This window comes from Cavia porcellus, unplaced genomic scaffold, assembly GCF_034190915.1.
Source record: "Cavia porcellus strain 051 isolate PalLab524CR breed Dunkin Hartley unplaced genomic scaffold, mCavPor4.1 scaffold_2, whole genome shotgun sequence".
Lineage (NCBI taxonomy): Eukaryota > Metazoa > Chordata > Mammalia > Rodentia > Caviidae > Cavia > Cavia porcellus.
Window position 1 is genome coordinate 52402565 of NW_026947485.1, and position 22986 is coordinate 52425550.

Sequence of the window (22986 nt, forward strand, 5' to 3'; positions counted from 1 at the left end):
TTTGCATTACTTACCATTGCTTCAGCACTAGAAATATACAATCTCTTAGCATAACTGTCTTGTGGACCCACTACAAATCTGTTGTGGACTCCCAGGAATACTGTATGTAGACTGTATATCTCTAACCTCCTCTTGGAGAATTTCTCTGGTAGGATTCCTAAAGAGTATATGCAATTTCTCTACTCCCATTTCTATTTTTTTATCAGATGACATTAATCTAAAGTATTTTTTTAAAGACCATACTACCAAGCATCCTCCCTTTTGTCTAATCAACTACATTACCAAAAAATCTGTTATTACTACTCAAAATTGTGAAAGTCATACAAAATTAGGAAGGACTAAACGCTGTCACAGACCAGAGGAGATTGAGTAGCCAGACCAACTTAAATAGATGTAGTACATTCTTAATGGAGAAATTTACCAAATTCAAATAGCTATAAATGTGACTATTTGTAATCTTGGCTATTTAGCTTTGGTGAGTACATTACATAAAATGTCAACAATGAGAGACACTGGGAGAGATAAACTGGAACTCTCCTTGGTATTTCTTGCTGTTTAGGATTTGTTCTCAATTTGATTTGATTGAGATGCAAGCAGAGGTGATTGGACTTTGAACCTGCTAACTGTATCAATGGATTGATCCACAGATAAGCTCGCAGCTAGGTGAGCTAACAGGAAGTGGAGCGAGCCTAGGTGGAGGAAGTAGATCACTGGCTGTGTGCCTTTGAAGGGTAAAACCTGTTCCCACACCTTCCTCTCTGTCACTTCCTGTCTGTGTTTCCTGGTTGCCAGGAGGTGCTCGCTCTCCTCTACCAGGCCACTTTCGCCTCGGAGTCAGCTTGAACCTGAACTGAAACTCTGAGATTGTGAGTCAAAACAGTTCTTTGTTTCTTCACATCATGTGTGTTAGGTATTTTGGTCAGAGTGATATAAAAGGGACTAGGACAGCAACTTTCCAGTAAGTCTAAAATTTTTCTTTGCTTTCACACTTTTTTAAAAAATTGTTTTTTTTTTTTTTTTTTGAGGGAGATGAAAGCCAGTCATATCACACACCTCAGTTCAGAATCTACTTAATGCCCTGTCCAACTCAAAGTTAAAGCCAAAGTGCTTAAAATCTCTGGACAGGCACAGACTTCACTATCCTTCTGCCTGGGATGAAATATCCAACACTCACAACTCAGAGGAAGACAGGCTTATTTTGGCTTAGAGTTTTACTCCACAGTTGGCTAGCTCAAGGCAGGAATGCATGGTGAAAGGGTCTGATACAGGACAGCTACCCACCATATCATGGCCTGTAGGAAGCAGAGAGAGAAGGGAGGAGCTGTGGAGGGAACTGTGTCCTTTCAGGCCACACCCCTATCATCCTGTCAGGAACCAGGCTTCATTTACTAACAGTAGTCAGATACAGCACCCCAATAATTTAAGGTGAACAGCTTCCAAAAGGCCTGCCTCTGAGCACAGGAGGTTCTTAAAGGACATTTTTCTAATGTCTTTCCCTGTTAGTATCTCCTTGGTTTACTTCTCTTCAGTCAAGAAAAACACCAGACAGTTTTTATACTACATTAAGCATCTCTGTCTCAGGACCTTTGCACTTGCTTTTTACTCTGCTGGGAACATTCTTCTGACAGATAAGCAGAATGGCTTATTCACTTACATTCTTCTGGTTTAACACAGCAGAAAGGTTACTTTTACCCCTCTGTATAATGACCAATCATCCCACTCAGGCAGTTCTAGTCCATTAACCTTGTATTTTTTTCCACTTGACATCTAAACAGGTGTATTTGCTTTTTCTCTTTTTCCTAGAATGAAATATTCTTAAAAATAAAGACTTGGTTTCTATATTATGTTTTAACATTGGATCATCAATTAATTTTATAAGATCATTCAAAAGTCTTGATATTATTTACTAAAACTGAAGATTTTTAAAAATGTCTTTTCTTTGCAAAACAAATTAGTTGAAAAATTTCTGTGTTTGTTTTCAAAACTGTTTCTCAGCAGTGTGATTTTCAAAAATTTGATTTTATACTTCTATACACTACAATGTTCTGAAAGATTCAAAAAAATATGGGTTAAGTATCAGAATGAGGCTACATCTCAAGAGCCATTTGACTGTTATATCTTAAAAATTTTATATCTCATAATTTCAGTAAAGATTCTTTGCTAGAAATATCTCTCAATAGATTTTGTCTTCTGAAGGGCATTATTTTTATCCGTCTATGAAACACAAAAACAGACAAGAAAGAGATTTTTAGTCCTTTTAAGATAAACATTTAGCTAAAGGACATAATTTTGACATTTCTGTAATTTTTTTCTATGTGACTATGTAAGTTTGTTATATATATATCTATAGATAGATACCTATAGAATATAGATAGATATACCTATATATAGATAAATATCTGTACATATCTATCTATCTATATATATATATTTAATTTTAGTTCACTTTACCAGATAAGTGATAATCTCAATAAAAAACACATATTATTCAAAATGAAAGTCCTTCAAGGTCTGATTGCATTGCCCTTCATTAATTGTGCTTAAGAATCTACTCAAATTTTGAAATCTTTTTTTAAAGAATTATGATTTACGTCACTTATAAAAAACAATAGAAAATTACAAGCCATGCTTCTGTGTTTTAAGTTACCATATTTTTTAAAAGACAAGTGGGTTTCTTTGTTTCCAAAATTCCAATGATGAAAACTTTTTTTGCATTCTGAGATGTATCTCATTGTTATTCCTTATTGTTTTAATTTTTAAAAATTTTGATCCAGAGATTGTTGTAATTGGCCTGAAAAAATAGCTTTCAATTTTTAATGTTGGAAACTGGTACACTTACAAGCTACTAATTCCTTATCTTCCCTGCCCCACTGTCCCAGTTCTCAGAAAGCTGGGAAAACATTCTGAGTAACTGTAACTTAGTAGAGCTGAAAATAATATTGGATATATGGCAAACATAGAAATGTTTTAAAGCCATCAAATAATTAGGGCATGAAAGAAAGTTTGGGGTTGGAAATACAATCAACAGTTTCATAACAATAGTATACCTTTGCTTTCCAAAGAGAAGTTGAAGAACCAAACTCCAAACTAACTCTAACCCTTTAGGTGTCACAGTATTGTCTTGTGACTGAATTACATCCCATGCATTTCAATATCTTTGTTTCCAGTCAGGATGGCAATGTGAGTTTATTTTTTGAGCTCTTCCTCTGCTCCAAATACATAGCAATGTGGAAAACAAAATACAATAGGAGGAGGAAGAAGAGGTAGAAGAAAAGTACAAGAAGAGGGGGTTAGAAGAGAGTTACATAGTTCTGTGGCAGAGACAAGAAAGACACATTAAACCATAAATGCAGGTGCGACCCTGGGTTCAGTCATCAGACCTCATCTCAGATGCAGGTCAGGATGCATAAAGCTGATGTACTGTAACTCAATGAAGATATCATAGAATGCATAATGAGCTGATCCTAATTCTTACAACAGAATTTTGGGGCCAGGTGTGGAAGGACCACCTGAGGATTGTTGACAACAGCGCAAAAGGAGAACTAGAAGGAAAGATAGTGCTGTTGGTTCTCCTGGAGAAGCTCGTCATGCTGGCTTTCCTGATATGAACTGTTCTTATTGTCAGAGGAGCCAAGCTCCTTGTCACTAAGAATGGCTGCGGTTCTTTTGGGGGAGCTCTAGTCCTTACCTTGGGTATTGCTTCCTGGCTCCAAGACAGATCCTTCACCCTCCTAGCACAGGCTTGCCAACTCCACTTGCTAACTCCTACCACTGGTGTTGGAGCCTTCCTAGTACATATCCTTGATGCAGACCTGCATGAGACAGTGCTGGGAGCTCTAGGCCCCCAGCTGGACTCATGCCGGACATTGCTATGGGATACGGACCCTCAGCTAGATTCTTTGGGTTTCTAGTACGTGGAAAGATCTCTTGTACTCTTCTGCCTTTGACCTTTTGGGTGTATACTACAAAATAGTTCTACAAATTATGTGACCTATATTAAACCTCTTTTTTGCAAACCTTGATTACAGCAAGCAGGAGGTAACTTATAGCCAAGCCCAAACTCAACTGCGATATTGGCTGTCCATGCTCCATGTTACCCCGAGATGTTTGTGCAGTGAACATACTGGGAAGACAGAGATAGAATTTCCCTCTGCACCACAATGTTTGCTTACTCTGAGGTATAAGAGGCACAATATTTTCCTTCAGGACAGAAGTCAAATCTTGTTTATTTTTTGCCAGTAGAAAAGATTTGGGTTCCCAAAATTTGAGCACCCTGATTTTGTGCATATGCAAGCATTTACTGTCTCTCTTTATGTACTCTGTGGAGAACAGAATTTAGGGAGCTGGAACAAATGTTGATACTCTGAATAAATTGCTATAGTTGTTAGTGATAAAATTCTTTATTACTAAACCATGAGTCATATGTCTTTCTACAAATATCAATGAAATATGGCAGAACAGCTTTTAACTTGCAAGCTTTTAACTTGCAAATAGAGCATACACATATCTTTCAAAGTCATTAACATTGTTAAAAGGTTGAAGTGAAACCCCCTTAAATTATATGGTAAAATGTCTAAAATGTATGTTAAGGAAAAAGTCTTGAATCTATGTACATATTCATACATGCCTAGGTATGTATTTTTTTATATATTTATGTACATCATGAGCCCAGTTTTGAATCCAACATTCAGGCAAAGTATGAATGTAAATATTTAACGAACATTTTGACAAAATAGAGATCAAATAATTATTGGCGATTGCTTATCAATGGTATTTGAATCTCTGGGTTAGAGCATGGGGCACAGTGGGTATTGAGGACAGGGGTTCAAATAATTGGTTCAAGTAGTGAGTTCATTAAATCTCCAGGTGAATTGTGCCAATGTGAAAGAAAATAAGGAAAATTACATGGAAAATTATAATTTCTTTGTCATCTGGACTTCCATGGCTAACAGTATTCGCTAGGAGAATGAAATTTAATGCACAGCGTTCTCTTAGCAGTATTTCCTGAGTAAAAGACAGTTTATCGTAAGAGATTCTAGGATCTATGTGTCTATGAAATGCAGCTCCTTAAATTATAAAATTCTGTTCTTCGTAGAATGGAGATGTTTTGTAACTTAGGTGCTGTGACTTTGTAACATAGCACAGCAAGTCCTTATTTGAAAGTCTAATCTATGATTCTGGGGTAGAAATACTACATGCTTTATAGGAGGAAAGACCTGGAAACCCACACGGGTGGCCTATCTTTGTTTCACCTGTGCTTCTTAATTAAGGTTACTCATACAGTATTATGAAAAGCTTGATGCTAAGTTTGAGATATGATTTTTGTGAGTCCGCTTTGGTCTCAAAATGTCTCAGCCCCTCATGTCCTACTCTCTTGACTTTTCCACCCAATCTTGTGTATTTTGATTGTTCTTGACAAAGTCATCGAAATTTAATAAACTTTTCAATATTCTTTTTATTCAACTAATTAGAACCCCTTTGCTTGTTTATTTTTTTCTGGAATGCTGTGTTACCGTCTCCATGGTTATCTTTCTGTCTTTCTGACACTTCCTCATTTAATGAGCATTTACTTTATCCTACATAATTTGTCCTCATTTCCTATTTTATGGGCACCGCACCACTGTGACTTGTGTTATCTACATTTTATTTATTTTACAGAAGAGGATAATGAGGCTCAGCGAACGAGATAACCTGCTCAAATGACACAGTCAGTGAATTAGAGAGCATTTTGGAATTCATTATGATTGCAAAACCTGAACATTTACCTCTTTTCCAATTATTTTTCTGACTCTTAAATGTCTTCTCCCAAAATTTCTTTTCTTTTGGTATATGCCTGTTGTTCCAAATTTGTATTCATCACACTTTTCTGGATCCAGAGTGCCTTTGAGAGTCGGATAAAAGTTGTGGACTTATTTCCCAGAAAATCATCTATAGAAATAAACACAAAAGTATCTCAGACTTTATATGGAGTCACACTGAGACCTGGCCATATCATTAGGTATTGGGAATGTGTGTTTGTATCAGTCATCTTATCAAGTCTAGTGGCTTCAACAAGCACTTGTAAGTGCTCCTCAGAGCAGACATTAGTAGTCTAATTCATTTCTTCCAAATGCCAACTTTGCATTCAGCTATGAATGAGATGGCCAGTGCCGTGTGACCAAACTTAGTCAGGTATCCCTTGTGAGTTTTCTGTATCAGCAGATGTAGCTCAAATGACTAGGAAAGTTAAGTGGTCAGATTAAGTGCTGGTTGAACTTAAGGGATGTCTGCATCCTTGGGGTCAATTTGGGGCTTTGGTGTAGGAATTTATGTGTTACGATCTTTCCCTCTTGTACTTTGTGTGCACATTTCCAGGGAACAATTTGTGGTCTTCCAAGTGGGCCCTGGTAGAATTGAATTCCACTGCCCATTGTGACTTCAGTATCACTGTTTATTTATTTTTGCACACTGGAGATTGAAGTCAGGAGAGCTGTCATTATCCCACTCCTCTTTAAATCAAGTGTCCGATTATTTTTCTCTTTCTGTAGATAAGCAGTCACCTGTAACTCTGTAGAATACATTCTTTAATATATTCCATAATGTACCTGGCCTCAATGTCCTACCTGGTCAGTAGGGTCCCGAGGATCACTTCTCAAATAACCTGAGTGCACGCTGTTCCTCCAGACCCTTTCTGAGGGAAATTCCATCCCAAAGAAACAACTCTCCAAATTGCTTTTATAATCTCCTTTATTTTCATGTTCAATACCTGAACATTTTAAATTCCATATTGAAGGGTGACATCATTCCTAACACACTCCACTTATTGGCGACATTATTATGAAGCAGGTCCTCAAAAAATAGCTAGCTAGCTAGCTAGATAGATAGATAGATATAAGGGGCCAGGAATACAGCTTAGTGGCACAGCGCATGCTGGCAAGCATGAAGTCCTGAGTCCGATTCTGATACCTACAAAAAATAAAAATAAAAAAGAAAGAATGAAAAGAAGGAAGAAAAACTTTGGTGACAGCCTTGGTTCTGTCTTCTTTCTCATATTCTGTGACCCTGTCCCTTCTCTTTGGTCATCAGTCCACTTCTGGAGGGCTTACTCTAACCTCCCAACCCACTTCTCTCCAGTCCCGTAAGCACAGCCCTGACAGCCCGAGTTCTACCCATTCTCTCTCCTCTCACTAGTTTCAGTCGTATTCCATCTTGCTTTCGGTCTTCTTTCTTTGTCCTCTTTAGTTTTTCTATTCTATTTTCCTAAAGTATCCTCCTGAGACACAATCTGAAACTGACACTTCCTGCTTAAAATTGTTACACCTAGGACGAAATCTGAACGATCAGCCTGACATGAAAAGCAAAAACAAATAAAAACAAAACCAATAAAACTTGTACAGTTTATCCACAGTTCCTTGTTCCGTCATCTTCCATCTGGTCCCTCCTGTTTAGGTTGCTTTCAGTCAACTTGAACAGTCTCTGTTCTGGGAATTACTGTTTCTGGCCAGTTTGCCGATGTATAGATGGTGTACTGTTCCTCCTGCGTGAATAGCCCTCTCTCTTCTTTCCTGTCTGCCTGAAATCATCTTTCAAATGACATTTCTATCAGAATGTCTGTTCTTCCTACATCTATACAGTTTTCACATTGTGGTCTCACAATGTCTTTTAGTGATTTGTTCAGCTTTTTATTCCGTCAGTCTACTGTGCTCTTCATGAATGCGGCAGCCTAATCTATCTTTTCTTCCCAGTTCCTTTCAGAAAGGGGCCACTTAAGGCCATGTCAGACTGAATTCAATGGTCCTGAGCACATCGCGAGGGCCACGAACATTGAACAAAAGCATTGGAAAAAGATGGTGGACTGAGGACACTATATTTAGAACCAGGTAATTTGGAAGAAGTGAAGAGGGATGAGTAAAAATGGGGTCTAAATATGAAAGTAAAAGCCAGGCATGGTGGTGCACACTTGTAATCCCAACACTCAGGAGGCTGAGGCAGGAGGATCACTATGAGTTTAAGGGCAACCTGGGCTACATAATTAAACTCCAGCCTGAATTACAGAGTGAGACTCTGTCTCAAAAAAAAAAAGTAAAAACAGAGGTCATATGGAGAAAAATGTCCACAGATAAAATGCAAAGAAAGGTACTGTACAGATGATAGGGGCAATGTTCAAATACAAGGAAGTTATTAAAAAAAAATATTTCCAGGACATTAGTGCTAAATGTAAAAACAAAACAAAACAAAACAAACAAACACAACACTGCCCTTTCACAAATGACTAGTGTCTCCGGATCAGTTTAGTTCATCATTTCAAATTATTCTTTAAAATTATTGCACACATAAAGGCAAGATGTACACAATAATGTTCAGTGATTTAAAAATTATTCCCTCTTTTAGAAACACTTCATAAACTATCATTTCCCTTTTGAAAATCTTGGTGTTCTGGGTATGCCTGTGTCTCAGAAAGACTATTGAATGTTGGTTTAAGAGTCTCATAATTTACCTGAATGAAAAGCCAGAGGCAAAACACCAGAAGTAGCAGGATTATGTTGCCAAAAAGTCTCTGAAACTTTCAACAATAAAAAATTCAATGTGCCTCATAACTCAAGCAACTTCATAGGAGTTCTGATTTATAATGTTAATTACTCTCGTAAGACTATAGCAGGTAAATAGCAAAAATTGAAGCCCTTTTTCATTTTACTACAGGAGATAAGTTGGTGGGATACAGACTAGTTATGATGTCTTACCTTTCTGAATTCCTGTGAAAAAGGGTCTCCCACAGTCCTAATAAAAGAATATCTTCCCCACAAGTACAGTATTCTTTTTTGATTCTTTCAATTATACCCCGTGTCAAAATAGTCAAATTTACTCTTTTCTTGTGCAGTATACAGATACTGTAATGTAGATAATAAGAGTTATAAACAGCAGATTCTTGGAAACTAATTCAGAAGCTATTAACATGAAATTTTGCAATGATTTGGCAGTGATGTGATAGACTGTTGCATCACAATTTGATATTCCATGAATCCTCTTTTGATACTTTGCCAGTGGTTTCTGATATTTCTTTAGTAGAGAATAACTGTATTTATTTGCTCTCTGCCAGTCCATGTTTTCTGTTTATGTGAGTGATTTTGTCATCAGTTTCTCTTCTTGGAAGTGAGAATTAGAATTCATATGTCAATATTATAGTCAGCTTCTGATACCAGAATATTAGCAAACATTCTTCACATCAGAAATTTGAAATGATTTCTGGTCATTTATAGGTCATTATGGTCAAATATGTATATATAGCTATATGTGTTCATACACATATGTAGCTCACCAGTTTAAGGTAGAAATCTGTATTTCTGAGTTAGAAGGCACAAAATATAAACTGGAAAATAGGATCAAAATGATTTTTAGACTATTTTAGACATGCTGCAAATATAAACTTAGTAATGATGTAATTTTATTCTCCCTTGATGAAGTTTAGTATTGTGTAGTTCAGTATATATATCTTTTGTTAGAATACACACACACACCCCTACCAGTTTCTCCCATTACACACATCCCTACTAGTCACTCCCAATAGGAGTTTCTAGACCATAAACTATCCCTGAGAATTGATTCCACACTCTTTCAAATATGACTTTTCATAAGTCAAGTCCTCTAAAAATCTAACATTTTATATATTTCCCAGACTACATGTCAAATCAGTCTCATGCAAACATAATACTTTCACTAGTTTCTTAGAGCACGGTGTTGAGAGAGCAAAATTTAATGTATCTGTACAACATCTACATTAATGCAATGGTGGAATATTGAAACTGCTTTTATCTGCCACATTTCTCAAATGAAAGCGGCAGCTAATTTTTATGGTAGTTAAACTGTGAACCTTGCCCACAGTCTCGCCTATATGGATGTGCTCCTTAGGTATTATTAAGGCAGTAGTCTTTATTCCACATCTTAGACTTTAAAAGTTGCTATGGATATAAGAAGCCTACCATGTGGTTATGTCGACACCATAAAATCTTTCTGAAATATGCAGTAAATTCTTGATAGAATACCAGGCCTTTCAAGAAATTACTGCAAAGTTTCCTGATATTCCTAAGGCATACTGTAGAGGAGGCGGCTGTCTAGCTTGGCCCCTGAAATCACTGCAAATGTTCATGTTAATAACGTCTGAATTAGTTTCCAGGAATTTGCTGTTTATGTCTCTTGCTATCTACATCTCAGTATCTGTGTACTTAACACACAAGAAAAGAGTAAATTTGACTATTTGGCCAAGGGGTATAATAGTATTTTGAGACAAATAGAGCAAATAAAATTTGACTAAATCTTTTAGAAAAGTTTACTATTAACAAAAACAAAACAAAACAAAAAGGCTGCAGATAAGCAACTTCTCATGTAAGTTTAAGTGGTTTGGAAAGGGATTACGCTTTATATATCCTTTTACTTTTGTGGAAATTGAGTATGCTAAAATCCTTGCTGTGATGCTGATAAACTTCTTGAGTCACCCATAGTCACCGATCTTTTTCTTTCGCAAATCTTATTAAATGAGTGACATTCACTATTGGTAAATCCCACACTGAGTAACTTGAGCTCCTATGTGCCTAGCCACAATGCCAGAAATGACAGGATCCCGAGGGATTTGAAACCCTATCTCAACAAATTTATTTCTGTTTTTCAACATATAATATTGTAATGTGATTGTAATGTGATTCTTGACAGGGCTAAGGTAAATTCATCATGCTAAACTGAAATGTTTCTGGCAGATGTCTACTCTGTAACAATCAAAATGTGTGTATTATAGTATATGACAACCACCTTGCTACCTCTAGTTGTAAAACTTGCAAGTATAATACTTTATTAATGAAAACCTGGCCTGTAATTACCACCATTCTTTTCATTTAGAAAAATTTGAAGATAGATCTGCCCTCGTATAAATAGTGTGAATTTTCTAACGAAGGTAGGAAAACATGAACTTTTTCATTAAAGATATTTATGCAATTTGATGTTTTTCAAATTGTACAGTTGTTCAGCTTTAAGAAAGCATAATGATATTAACTTTGCCCCCATGGAAATGGTCATTTTACCCACATAAATGGTCTCCTTTAAAAAAGAAATGATTATATAGATCATTCTTATGATCTTTTGCCTCAATGTCTATAACACCTACATACTTCAATACAATTTATCTTGTTTTAGCTCTAAGCACCTAAACAACATTTCACTTAAAAGAAAATGTAATCCAAATGAATGGAAACTTTTTACTTTACAATAAATGAAAAACCTCAGCAGGTGACAATTGCTTTATGATGTGTTTACCAAAAACAAAGCAGAATCTGGCACATTTATGTTTTCATATTATAGTTCAGTTTTCCATTACTTCACCTTTATACTTTTAACAGTTATTTCAAAATAAATATTTGCATGAACAGATAAAAGCCCTCAGATCCTATTTGATTATCCAGTGTCCAGATGCAAATTGAATTTCTGCCTGGTGAACTATACTGTGATTCCTTTTCAAGTATCAGCTTCTATAACGAAGGCCAAAAAAAAAAAAATGTGGCTGCCTTTTGCCCTTTTTCCTTATTATTATTAATAATTTTCCTTACTGAACTCCTTGAAATTTCATTAGTATTCGCAATGCAAATTTAAGTATTTTCATTTTAGTGTAATTGTTTTTTTAAAAAAGCAGAATTTCATGCCATAACCATTTTGTCATTTAATGTAAAAATAAAATGGTTAAAACAGGCTTGGACATTTTATTAGGCTTGAGGAAACACAATATGTGATGCACAGAACTTAAGGCAAATTAGGTAACCTCTCAGGGCCAGTAAACACCCTCTCAGACTAACACAGAAACTGGGACATGCTCAACTGAGAATTTGAATCAGGTGCCACAAAAAGAAAAAGGCTGGCAAGAATAGAACTTTGAAAAGCACACTTACTAATTTTAGTACTGCTGTGACCAATCAAAGAGATTTGAGTCATATGGTGCCTACGACTTATGACGGGAACTGAACTTACTCATTAATCCAGTCATATAATTATTCATTTAACCAATCAGTTAGTAACCAGTAAATGTTTAATGACTTGTCGATTTAGCTCAAAAGGTTAAGCCAGAGAGGTAGAAATTTATTCTTTCCTCACTCAGTGTGTTTATTATTACATATCCCACTATGCTTTTTAAAATTACTCATATCTTACATGCACACACACAAACACTTGCATGTATATATTCTTACAAGTATATGCACACATGCAAGTGTGTGTGTGTGTGTGTGTGTGTGTGTGTGTGTGTGCTCATTAACTCAGTCAACACGTACCTCATCATCTCACATATGCCGGTTACTCTTGGTGTTCTTTGTCCATGTCTCTTTGCTCTTTTTCTTCTTTTTCTCCCCTACATTCTAGCTTAAATACTGCACTGACAAACTAGAGAACTGGATGATTTCACTCTCCTACCTGTACACCACATACGCTACAAATGGCACCACATAAACTCTAATAGGAATTATCATGTAGGTTTCTAATATTGGTTTCACCACCTACAAAGCACTTTCAAATCCATTATCATGCTGTGGAAAACATGACTTGTTTGACCAGAAACATGAATGTTTTTTAAAACTCTCATGGACCAAACTTTAATTTATCATTCACGTGGCTGGTTTTGCAAGTAAATAAGTGGTCACATTTAACATGCCCATTCACCTGAGACAGTCTTTCAACTGTTTCCCAGAAATGCACTTCATTCAGTCCTCTTGCCCACGTCTGTCCCTCGAGCCAGTGCCTTGTCTGTCACCAACCTCTGTGTGTGTTGAATGCATACCTTCTTTTGACTGCTCATCTGAGTTTATATCATTATCCATACTGTGTCCTTAAAAGGTATATCAAATACAAGTTGAATTTTTTTCTATCCTTGATTAAATTCTTTGAAGTCTTAACGTAGTCTCTAGGACAGAGTTTAAAAAAATCTTCATCGAAGCATTGAGGTGTCCCTTGCTGAATTCACCTCTCTCTTCTCATCTCTCCCTCAGTCCACCCTTCCAGCATCCCTGCAGCTTCAGCCGGCATGTGTGAATGGCAACTTTCTCCACACCCTAGTTTGTTTCCTCTTCTGGGGAAACTTCCTCACTCTCAAAGATAGTCTCTTCCCTTTGTTCTTTCTACTCTCATAACAATTATATCTGTTTCTATTCTAACTTTTAAGTTCTAATTAATATACATTTTCTGTCTCCAAACTGAGACATCCATTATCATTATCCACACCACAAAAATCTAACCAAAAAAAAAAAAAAAAAATGACCAATAGACACTTCTTGACTAACTGGATGAATATTTGAAGCATCAATTAAACTCTTACACATTTATTAACAGAATTGAGCTGAAATCTAAGGCTTCACACTGGACCTTCTTTAGGTTAGAAGTATTGGTATCTAGAGATATGTCACTGTCATGCTGGCTTGTTTTGTTACCGTTTTTTACATAGATATAAAATCATCCAAAATGACATTTTCTGGGGTGGATGAACTTCCAAACTGGGATTTTTGTTGTGCATTTGCCTATGTTGATAATGATGTTAATTTCAGGTTATAACAAAAGGAAACTTTGTCACCCCTGGGTACCCCACAGCTATGCTTGTAAACACAGTCATAAACTTTGCATACCCTTTTTGGTTGCCTCAACCACTCCCTACTTGCCACAGTGTCAAATGATAGCATCGGATATGGGTGATCATTGAACCAAAACAGGAAAGTGTTAATAGTGTCATGTGTACTTCTTCCTATATTTAAGTCACTGTCCTAGTAAAGAGAAACAAATATCCAAGAGATGTTAAATTTTAGAAAAATATAACAAAAAGATTGGATTCAGACAGCACATGCATTTGCACATGTACAAACTTATTTTTCCTTACTACCTCTTTAGAACACTGGCTCACTCAGAGAGCTTAATTGAAGGGGGCTTAATTAAAAAATACTGTTTGCAGAAGAAAAATGGGTTGTAAGGAAACCAACAAGAGAATCTGAAGCGACAGGAATTACAAAGAGTGGGAAACCAGTTTTTCCCTCATACCTGAGGAGCTAGGGGAAGGGAGTCGCAGCTACACTCCAGGAGCTACCACATATGGGAACAAACCCGAGGGAACAGGATAAGAGTCAAACCACTTTCTAGCAACAAGGAGACCAAGGAGCAGAATGGGAATGCATAGTTTGACTTTTTTCTCACTTTCTTATTTCCCACTAGTGCCTACCTTCAACCAAAGTCCACTGAAAACCAGGAAGCAAAATGCAAAGAAAGAAGCAGAGGCAGAATGAGAAGGGTTAATGAAGAATGCGTGACACACAGTCTTATGAGGAACATCTAACTCTTCCCTGCTTACCTGCCTAGGAAAAAAAATGGGCACCAGTGCTAACTAGTGAAAGACAGTAACCTATGATGGGTTGACTGGGTTTGGGGTCAATGTATGTGATCGATAAGTAACACAAGTGGCTATAACTTTTCATTATAAGATCTTACAGTCAAACCAGCTTCAAGTACCACACAGTGATTAAATCTATTTATTTTATTAAGTAATAAGTTATTTCATAAGAAATAGATCAATCTAAAGGAAAGGTCTAGGAATAAAAATTTCCTAGTGCTATCAGAAATTAGTAGTGTTTTTAAGAAGTAAATGTAAGTGACTTCGCCCAATATTTTCATCTGTAAAATGGAACAATCATGATGTTTATGAGGATCAAATAAGACAGTGGCTATGATCTTCTTTTCAAAAGTTAAACAAGCTCTACAAATGTCAAGTCCTGCCACTTTTCGATGCTGTCTTACAAAACTAGTCCTTGAGTATGCACCAGGCAATTGGCACAGCTTCTCCTTATGACTATCTTTCCTCTACACATGTAGCACTTCACTCAAAACCGACTTAAACATCATATACAAGGGATAGATAAGCACTTAGAAAATCCAAATGAATTGGCAGTTCCACTGGATGTTAAAAAGAAAGACCTAGATTCACGCTAAACTTTGCTTTCGTGGTGCATAACTCTCCTTTCCAAAGGTCCTATTAACTTCAAAGGGAGCTCCGTGCATGTAAATCATTATATTTATTGGATGCGCCAACTCCTTCTTATCCTCTGGGCACAATTAGAAATATCATAGAAATACGAATGTCAGAGACTTGGATCCATATTTGATATTCTATGGGAAATTTCCCATCGTTACAGATGTTAAAAATTCTGCCCAATGATCCAGTTGTGATTTTGCAGTATTTTTTTCCTATATCCTTGGAATTACTTTTTCTCTGATTTTAGAATATTTGTCTTACATTAAAGGGAAAATATTCTCTAGTGATAAAACCTTGGCTGTTGTACAACTTGGTGTAGTAATGAAAATGAAGACTGCACTCCCTTCTCTTTAAAGGAACAGTTAGTGCTTCCCCGAGATTATCCCGTTAATAGTTATAGCAAATGTTTCTGCTTCATGTTCACTCTGGGAACTGCTATTAGTGTCTGTGTGTAGGAATTGAATTCCTGGGTGCTCAGTTTAATATTACACACACCAAGCCACTCTGTAATTTCAGTGTTCATTGTAAATTTAGGCCATTACCAATTTTCTTGTTAGAATCTAGGTTTCCCCAGTTGAAATATGTATGATCAGTAAAAATTCATGTCAGATGCCTCTAATCCTGCACTTTTTACACTAAGTTGTTGTTTCTTCACTTTAAATTCAAGAGTTTCATGGCTTATGAAAGAAGTATCTCTTATATTGACTAAGACAAAGAACTTAATGTCCCCACTCTGTCCTGTCAGTGAATACGAAGACCTTCTGTTAACAGACATGGTGTCTCAGTAACATTATATATGTGTCTGTGTGTGTGCAAGCATAGAAAAGCATCTAAGAGAGTGTGTTAGGTCTCTAAGTTTTTTCAAGGTGACAATATGGAGAAAAAGTCAAATTTATGAAAGAGAAAATAATAATTAGATGCTAGAAAAAAGACTTTACTGAAAATGTATCCACATGTGATAGGTTGTTTGAAAGATATACTTCTTTTATAATGTTTTGATAAGGAATATATTAAAAAGATTCATTCTCACTAGCTTATAGACAAACCATATCAAAGTAATTTGTATCCATTGAATTATTCCCAAGAAATAAATATGCAAGAACAGTCTAATTTTAGTAGGTGTTTATAGAACAAAATAATCCAAAGTATACATAAAAATCAAATTCCTAGTGAAATGTGTGTAAGTAGGTTTATTTTGAAAGGAAAAATCCTACTCCCAGTGTCATAACCAATTAAATTCTCCAGGTAATGACCCCATTTGCATAGTGAGTGGAACCCACAAGTGGGAATTTTAATGGGTACACCTCCTGAGTACTGTAATTGAGAGTGACACAACTTGAACTAGTTTTGTGCTTACCCCACTGAAAATTCTACTCATATTATTTTTAATGTCAAGCTACAAGTCAAATTTCAAGATGATGGATTTGTTCTTTTTTAAGCACTGAGTTTGAATAAAAGAAATGCTTTAATTCTGTTATGCATTGCAGATCTTTGCTTTAACTAATCTGTAGTTCTGATTCTCACCATTGCTTCATTTTCTTCAGTGATTGGAATTTAATTTTATTCATTAATTTATGAATAATTAGATAAAAAATAATGTCTTCAGCAGCTAAATTGCTTTTGGATTGCAATTTAATGTATTTTTGCCAGAATATGTATTATAAACTGGCATAATAGTTTACTGAAATGTAATTGCGTAAATATGCCCAATTATTCTTTCTGATGATCTAAGAAAACCTAATATAATATGTATTCTTGGGTAGTTCACTTTTCCTGCACCTCAATGCCAATATAATGCAGTTTCTGCAGGGTTGATCAGAGATGCCTTGTCATCTGAAGGTATTACTTTGAAAGATACTCTCCTCTCTCAGGCACTATTCATGCCCTTGAAAGAATTGTGCATTCCGAGTGAGGGATCCTATGACGTCCACATTAAATTATATAATAAAGGTGATTTGAAAACTCCCAGAGTCAGACACACAAGATGAACTGTGCTTTCTAGGTTTTGAGGTGACATTTCAAAACTCCTTTTGTTTCACTCTAAGATTGTGTGCGATACTAAGTGTTTGTAGGTGTTTGACACCACTCTGCCACATCTGTAATTGGCATAGCATCCAGCAGACAGGCTCTGTACATCTTTACACTGCAACCTACCAAGTTAAGAAATGTATTGGTTCAATATAAAACAGCAGGCTGTTTTTAGACATAGTTACTAGTGCACAAGCTTTAATATGGCTTGGCTTCCTTCTATAATGAGATCTTTTGGTTCCCTGCTCAACAGGCTTTTATTCCTTTGCAAAAGGCTATGAACTATGTCAAGTGGATCAGCTGCTTTTGTACACCCTCTTTCTTGGCTTTGGAATGCAATTCCTTTGCTTCTACCTTTTATGCATCAGAGAGAATTTAAGAACCTTCTCGACTTTTCAAGCTAAACTTAGAATTTGTTTCAATTCTTTTTTACCATTTTCCTAATAATTATATTCTTAACTACATTTCACAAAAAGACTTGCCTAGAAGAGAACAATGCCTAATTACAAAAGCTCTAGTTTGTCTTTAACACACATCTGTAACCTAGGTTGGCAATGTGTCAAAAGGCAGTTTTCTAAAATGATTTCTTCAAAATCACCTCACAAACAAACGATTCTCTTTTAAGGTTCACTAATAGGATGAAGTGAGGGATTCTGGATATAAACAATAAACAATAGAAACAAAACTATTAGTTCAGTGTTCAGTGAGAAGGCAGAAAGCACTTATACTCACCAGTATGACCCTGACAGAAAACAACACATCCTGCCCCAGGTTGATGAAGAATTGTGTACAGATTTCAGCTTGCCCAGAGGCTCTACTTTCTGGGGCAGGGGAAGGTGGCAGGTGAGCCAAGGCTTTGCTTATAATCTTTTAATCCCCAGAGAATCTACTGATCTCATTAAAATTTGATCATATGTGTGATCTTTTGAGTCACAGTCTTTTAAAGTAAATGGCAGAGTCCGTTGTTCACTGCAAAGTTTGCAGTGGAAATGACAGTGCGTTTAGTCACCATGATGACATTTGTTAAACCTGCCCTCCACATTAGAAAACAACAAAACATTGTTCTCTTTTCACAAACTCTTCCCATTTTAACCAAAACCTCTGACAGCAATCTTTAATAGGTAAGTAAATAACAGGAGCCTGACTGGTGGAGCTATCCATTTTCTCAGGGGAGGGGCCAAACTTCTTTCGTGGGTTGCAACTTTCTGAGGATTATGTGACTTTCTTCAAGCTCCCAGTACCAAGCCAAGCAGAGAGAAAACACTTCCTCCAAGTTTCTTGGTTATAGGGATGCGCAGAGATAAAAAGTTGAAATATCTTCCTTAAAATACTGAATCCTGAATTAAAACTGTAAATAGTAAAGGTGAGAATAAACTAGTAAATATATTAAACATGGTTTAAAAAGAAACTGGTAAGCTTTACTATACTGGTATAAACAGAAGATAAAAATGGGTATCACAGTCTTTGATGAAATTTTACTTTGTATCTCTGCATAGCTCTAGCAATCCAACAGGGAATGGATGTAAAGGTGTTGAATAATTTCAAAAATAATCTTATTCATAAGTGAATTGTTCATTAGGAAGATGGGTAAATTAAAGCATTTAACTACCTTTAAAGAAGGCAAACCATTAAGGCCTTGTGCTCAAATCTTTGTTGTGCCAGGCAGTAACGTTTAACACTGAGAACATTAGAATCTAGGATACTGAAAGAGTTTCTGTGGATGAAGAATGGAAAACCAGTACATCAGGTTGCCTTGGTTACTCCTTGAACTATACAAATAACACTGAGTGTTCAGGTGGAGAAAATGGATACAGATAATAATGTTGGAAGAGCACAAAACAAAATGATTATTTTTCCAAATACAGCCTTTTTTGAAAGAGTTCTACTGTTGTATGCTAATTACTAACTCAAAATATTTTGAAAAATCGTGCCACTAAAAATAATACCTGGAAATACTTCTGATGATTTACTTTTCAGTGAAAGTAACATTTTCTAGATTTAATATCCATTTCATACATCTGAGCACTTTTTGCTTGATGATCAATCCCAGCATAAAGATTTGCTTAATTTTGTAAGATATAATTCTCAAAGTAAATAAATGAAATTATTATGTTAAGATATAATTCTCAAATTATTCACTTTTGAATACTCTGTACTCCTCCAGAGTAGCTGTCTGTCCTTTCTCTCACATACTCCTTCTGCTTACCTTCAAAGAAGCTGTCTTCTATTTGACAAAAAAATTTCTCAAAGTAAATAAATGAAATCAATCTACTAAAAAGGTACGAAGTTAGTATTTTGACATATGTGAGTTTTTGAAAGAGCATTGCATTTTGATACCATATATCAACTATGATTTTCATTTATAAAATGTTCTATCTCTTCAGTTCTTCTCTCCACAATTCACTTGTGGGCACTGCATAAGGAAATGGGTAATCTCCAGAAGGGGATGTAATAGGAGTAAGAAATAAAGAAAAATCTGAGGTTATAAACAATTGTTAAATTAATCCAAATACAAGCCAAATACTATGTCAATTAGATATGGAAGTACAATAAGACACACAACAAAAAAGTCGTTTTTAAAATTTTAAAATATATTCATGATAATACAGGTCCAGTTTGAAAATATTTAAAATCAAGTTTCCACATTTAAAAAGAGGCAAAATACATAACTGCAAAACTATAGCACTTAGCTATCATGGTCACATAAATCAATAAAACGTTTAACATACAGAAATTTTAAAATATATTGAAACTATTTTCACATTTGCCTACTTTTATGCTTTAACTGTTTAATTATGCAAGATTCTTTATGGAATGACTGCCTGAAGTAGTCAAATCAAGAAGAGTATTAGGTGTGTAAGTATGAAAATAAAATTCTGGTATTCATTAATGTTCTATTACAGAAAAACATTATTTAAAATGTGTTAATAATTTCATTGCAAATAACAGAAGCATATATTTAAATATCAGAAAAACCACTTAGTTGAAAATTTCTGCAGACAAAAGGTCAAATTTCTAGCAATTCCAGATCATTAGCAAGTTCTATGGGTCTATGAGTAGATGCTATTCTTATATCCTAATATACAAGCATAGGTTAATTTTGAGTATATGTGAATACTGAGATTCTCATCCTATTTTATGTAACAAATCAAAGATGCTCTTTGGAAGAGGAAGAGAAAAAAAGCTGTTTACAGGAAGTGTGTTTAAGTCTAGTAATTTAAAGACTGTGTGTGTGTGCATGCTTTAGAACTGTATTTAAACCCAATAATTTTAAGGAGGTGTATAAATGTATATGTAAATAGCATTAAAAGACTAATTTGAGAGTTTCCTAATGTTTTTTCTTGTTTTAAGCCCTTAAATAATAGTATAACTGGAAACTAGGTTTCATCTCAAAAGAAAACCATAGGTTTTACACGATTCAGGTTTTAAAAATTGCTTATAAGTTTAGGTTTCCTAAAGGATCCCTAAACATATAACTTTATTGCTATTTATCAGTTTGATAATCATCCAGTAAAACTGAAAATAACTGTTAACCCTAGTTTCAAAATTTCTACAAGGAATAATAATAATAAAACTGAACTACAATTTTTGAGAGATTAAATTCACAGAACATATAAGATAAAAAGGTGTTCTTTTTCCCTAAGCTATGGATACTTTTGACTCTGTAACTATATAATTAATTTTGCAGTTACCACCAATCTTCACATATAGAGAATTTTATTATCTGTCGTACGAGCTTTATGCAACTTAAAATTGCAATACTTAATTTGATCACACTGGTAGATGTCAGGGTTCCCCCAACACTGGAAAGAAAGGTTTGCATTCAAGGTTAACTGTGTTTATGAAGTATAACCATAGTTAAGAAACAGACCAAAACAGGCAGATGACATCAGGCTTCTAGAAGACATGAAGCTCTCAAAACAAAAGCCTTTGAAAAAAAAATCCAAAATCAGAATAGTGGGATTTTAATATTAAAATAACTCTTGATAAATTAAATTTATAAAAATAGCCCATATTTCTACAAAATATCGCTAATTTTAGGGTATTAGATTTATTGTAACATTTAAATTATACAAGTGCATACTTGGGCTAATTTACATAATAGTTTAAAAAAATTTGTATTCCTACAACCAAAATACAGGGAGCTGCAGCCATTTTTCTACACACTAATTCAGGCTGTGCACCTAAAACTTTGTCCTAAATCTGAATAATGCACTTAAGTACAGATGGAGCACTCATTCTAAGAGGTCTGCTCAACCATCCTATTTTCCCTGATATCTTCCTTAATATTCTAGTGGCTCCTCTCTGTTTATACTTGGTCTTTTTTTTCTTTCTCTTATAATGCTCACTTACGGGTTTGGGTATAGACTGTTGCTTAATGGTCTGTGGCTATACCACACTGAATGCTGCTATGAACAAGGGTGGAATGACGTTTGTTCCCTGAGGCCTAGACTAGAAAACAGCCAGAACTGGCATTCAGCATCTGTTAAGCAAGCAAGGAAGGCAGAGAAAAGGAGTATGGAGAGTGACAGTGCATGTCAAGGTATGGTATGAGTTTGTTCCCTAAAGTTTAAACTAAATATGCTTCATTTTAACATCTAGCACATAAATATTAAAAAGTAAGTGGTCTGGTCTCGATACCCACTGAGAAGTAACATATTTGGAGCAATTTACTTCTGGGAATGGTTAGAAGAACAGAAACATCAATAGAAAGGCTCATGCCAGTAACCCCAGCACTCGGGAGGCTGAGGCAGGAGAAGCGTTGCAAGTTCGAGACCAGCTTGGAGTGAGTCTAAGGCCAGCCTGTACTGCGTAGTGAGACCCTGCCTCAAAAAGACAAAGAAAAAAAAAATTTTTTTGGTGTGTTTTGTGTGTATCAAAATGTATTTCAGTTAGTACAATTCATTAAGAAGTTTCAAAAAACAGCAAAGGTAGTTAAACTTTCACATATTAAACCATGTAGATTGGTGAAAAAAAAGGGATTATGGAAAAAATGAGTGAACAGTGCAAATACTGACTTGTTTCAACAGAATCTTACCATGTGTTTTTCAACCGCTTCTAAGAAAATTTTAAAAATGTTCTCCAGTTTTAACACAAACAAAAGATAAATATTTATGAAGGAAAACAAATTCCACAGCATTCCATACAGATTTCCAAACAGTCTGATGATTCACAACAGGCATCCATGATGCCACAGTCCATGTCGCAAGGGCAGTTACAGTCGTCCCCCACGTCGTCACCACAGCAGCAGCAGCAGGCTTCCGACGAGCAGATCCCACAGGAAGCTTGTCCCAGGACAATATTGCAGAGGGTCAGGAATTCACAGAACAAGCACGCCAGGATGCAGTGGACACAACAACCTTCATTTTCAGTTGTGAGGGGACAGCATGGGTGAGAAAAAGAAGCACAAAATTACATCATCAGTAAATTGCATAATAACTGATCAAACGTACAACCCAAATGAATGCAGCCTCAGAAGTTTCTTTCCATGAGCTGCAAGTTCACAAACAAGCTGAGGTAAAAGCCTAAATAAGTCATCTTCAGTAGTAAATACTGCTTTAGTGAAAAACAAAAGGAGCTGTGCACATGTGTTTAACATTTTTACTCTGACACTGCATGACAGCCCTTGGCTGTGAGTACCTCTTTTCTATGTTTCTTACTTACCCTTCCTAGAGTCTACTGCCCTCTCTATCACTGGGCTAAAATAATGTGTGACATTTATTAAGTTTGTCTCAATTGCTCCATACAAAATAGCAAAGAGATATTGGGATGAAATTTTAAACAAAGAACATAGGCAGAAACAAGTCACGGACCAGCTATAGAAACCCAGAACTTTGCAAAGTCACAAAGTTGGACTTGTATAACTTGATTTCAGGGCTCCTCTAAATGATTGGGCCCTACCAAAACATTTAAAAACAAAAATACTTTGTGCATAGTTAAAT

The 22986-nt window shown here is 35.6% G+C and overlaps 1 protein-coding gene and 1 long non-coding RNA gene across 2 annotated transcripts in view; one reads left to right on the top strand and one right to left on the bottom strand.

Moving 5' to 3' along the window:
* Positions 1-765: 765 nt before the first annotated feature.
* On the top strand, positions 766-16938 carry LOC134474334 (uncharacterized). The gene is made up of 3 exons (XR_010045118.1): positions 766-866; positions 7725-7859; positions 14203-16938. It is a non-coding gene; the product is annotated as an uncharacterized LOC134474334 (long non-coding RNA).
* A 2676-nt stretch (positions 16939-19614) lies between these two features.
* Positions 19615-22986, bottom strand: part of Mdfic (MyoD family inhibitor domain containing) — an 81358-nt gene continuing 77986 nt past the window's right edge. Inside the window, exon 4 of the mRNA XM_013158191.3 lies at positions 19615-22404. Coding sequence (XP_013013645.2) covers positions 22157-22404 — 248 coding nt within the window. The 3' untranslated portion in view covers positions 19615-22156. The remainder of the gene's footprint in view (positions 22405-22986) is intronic.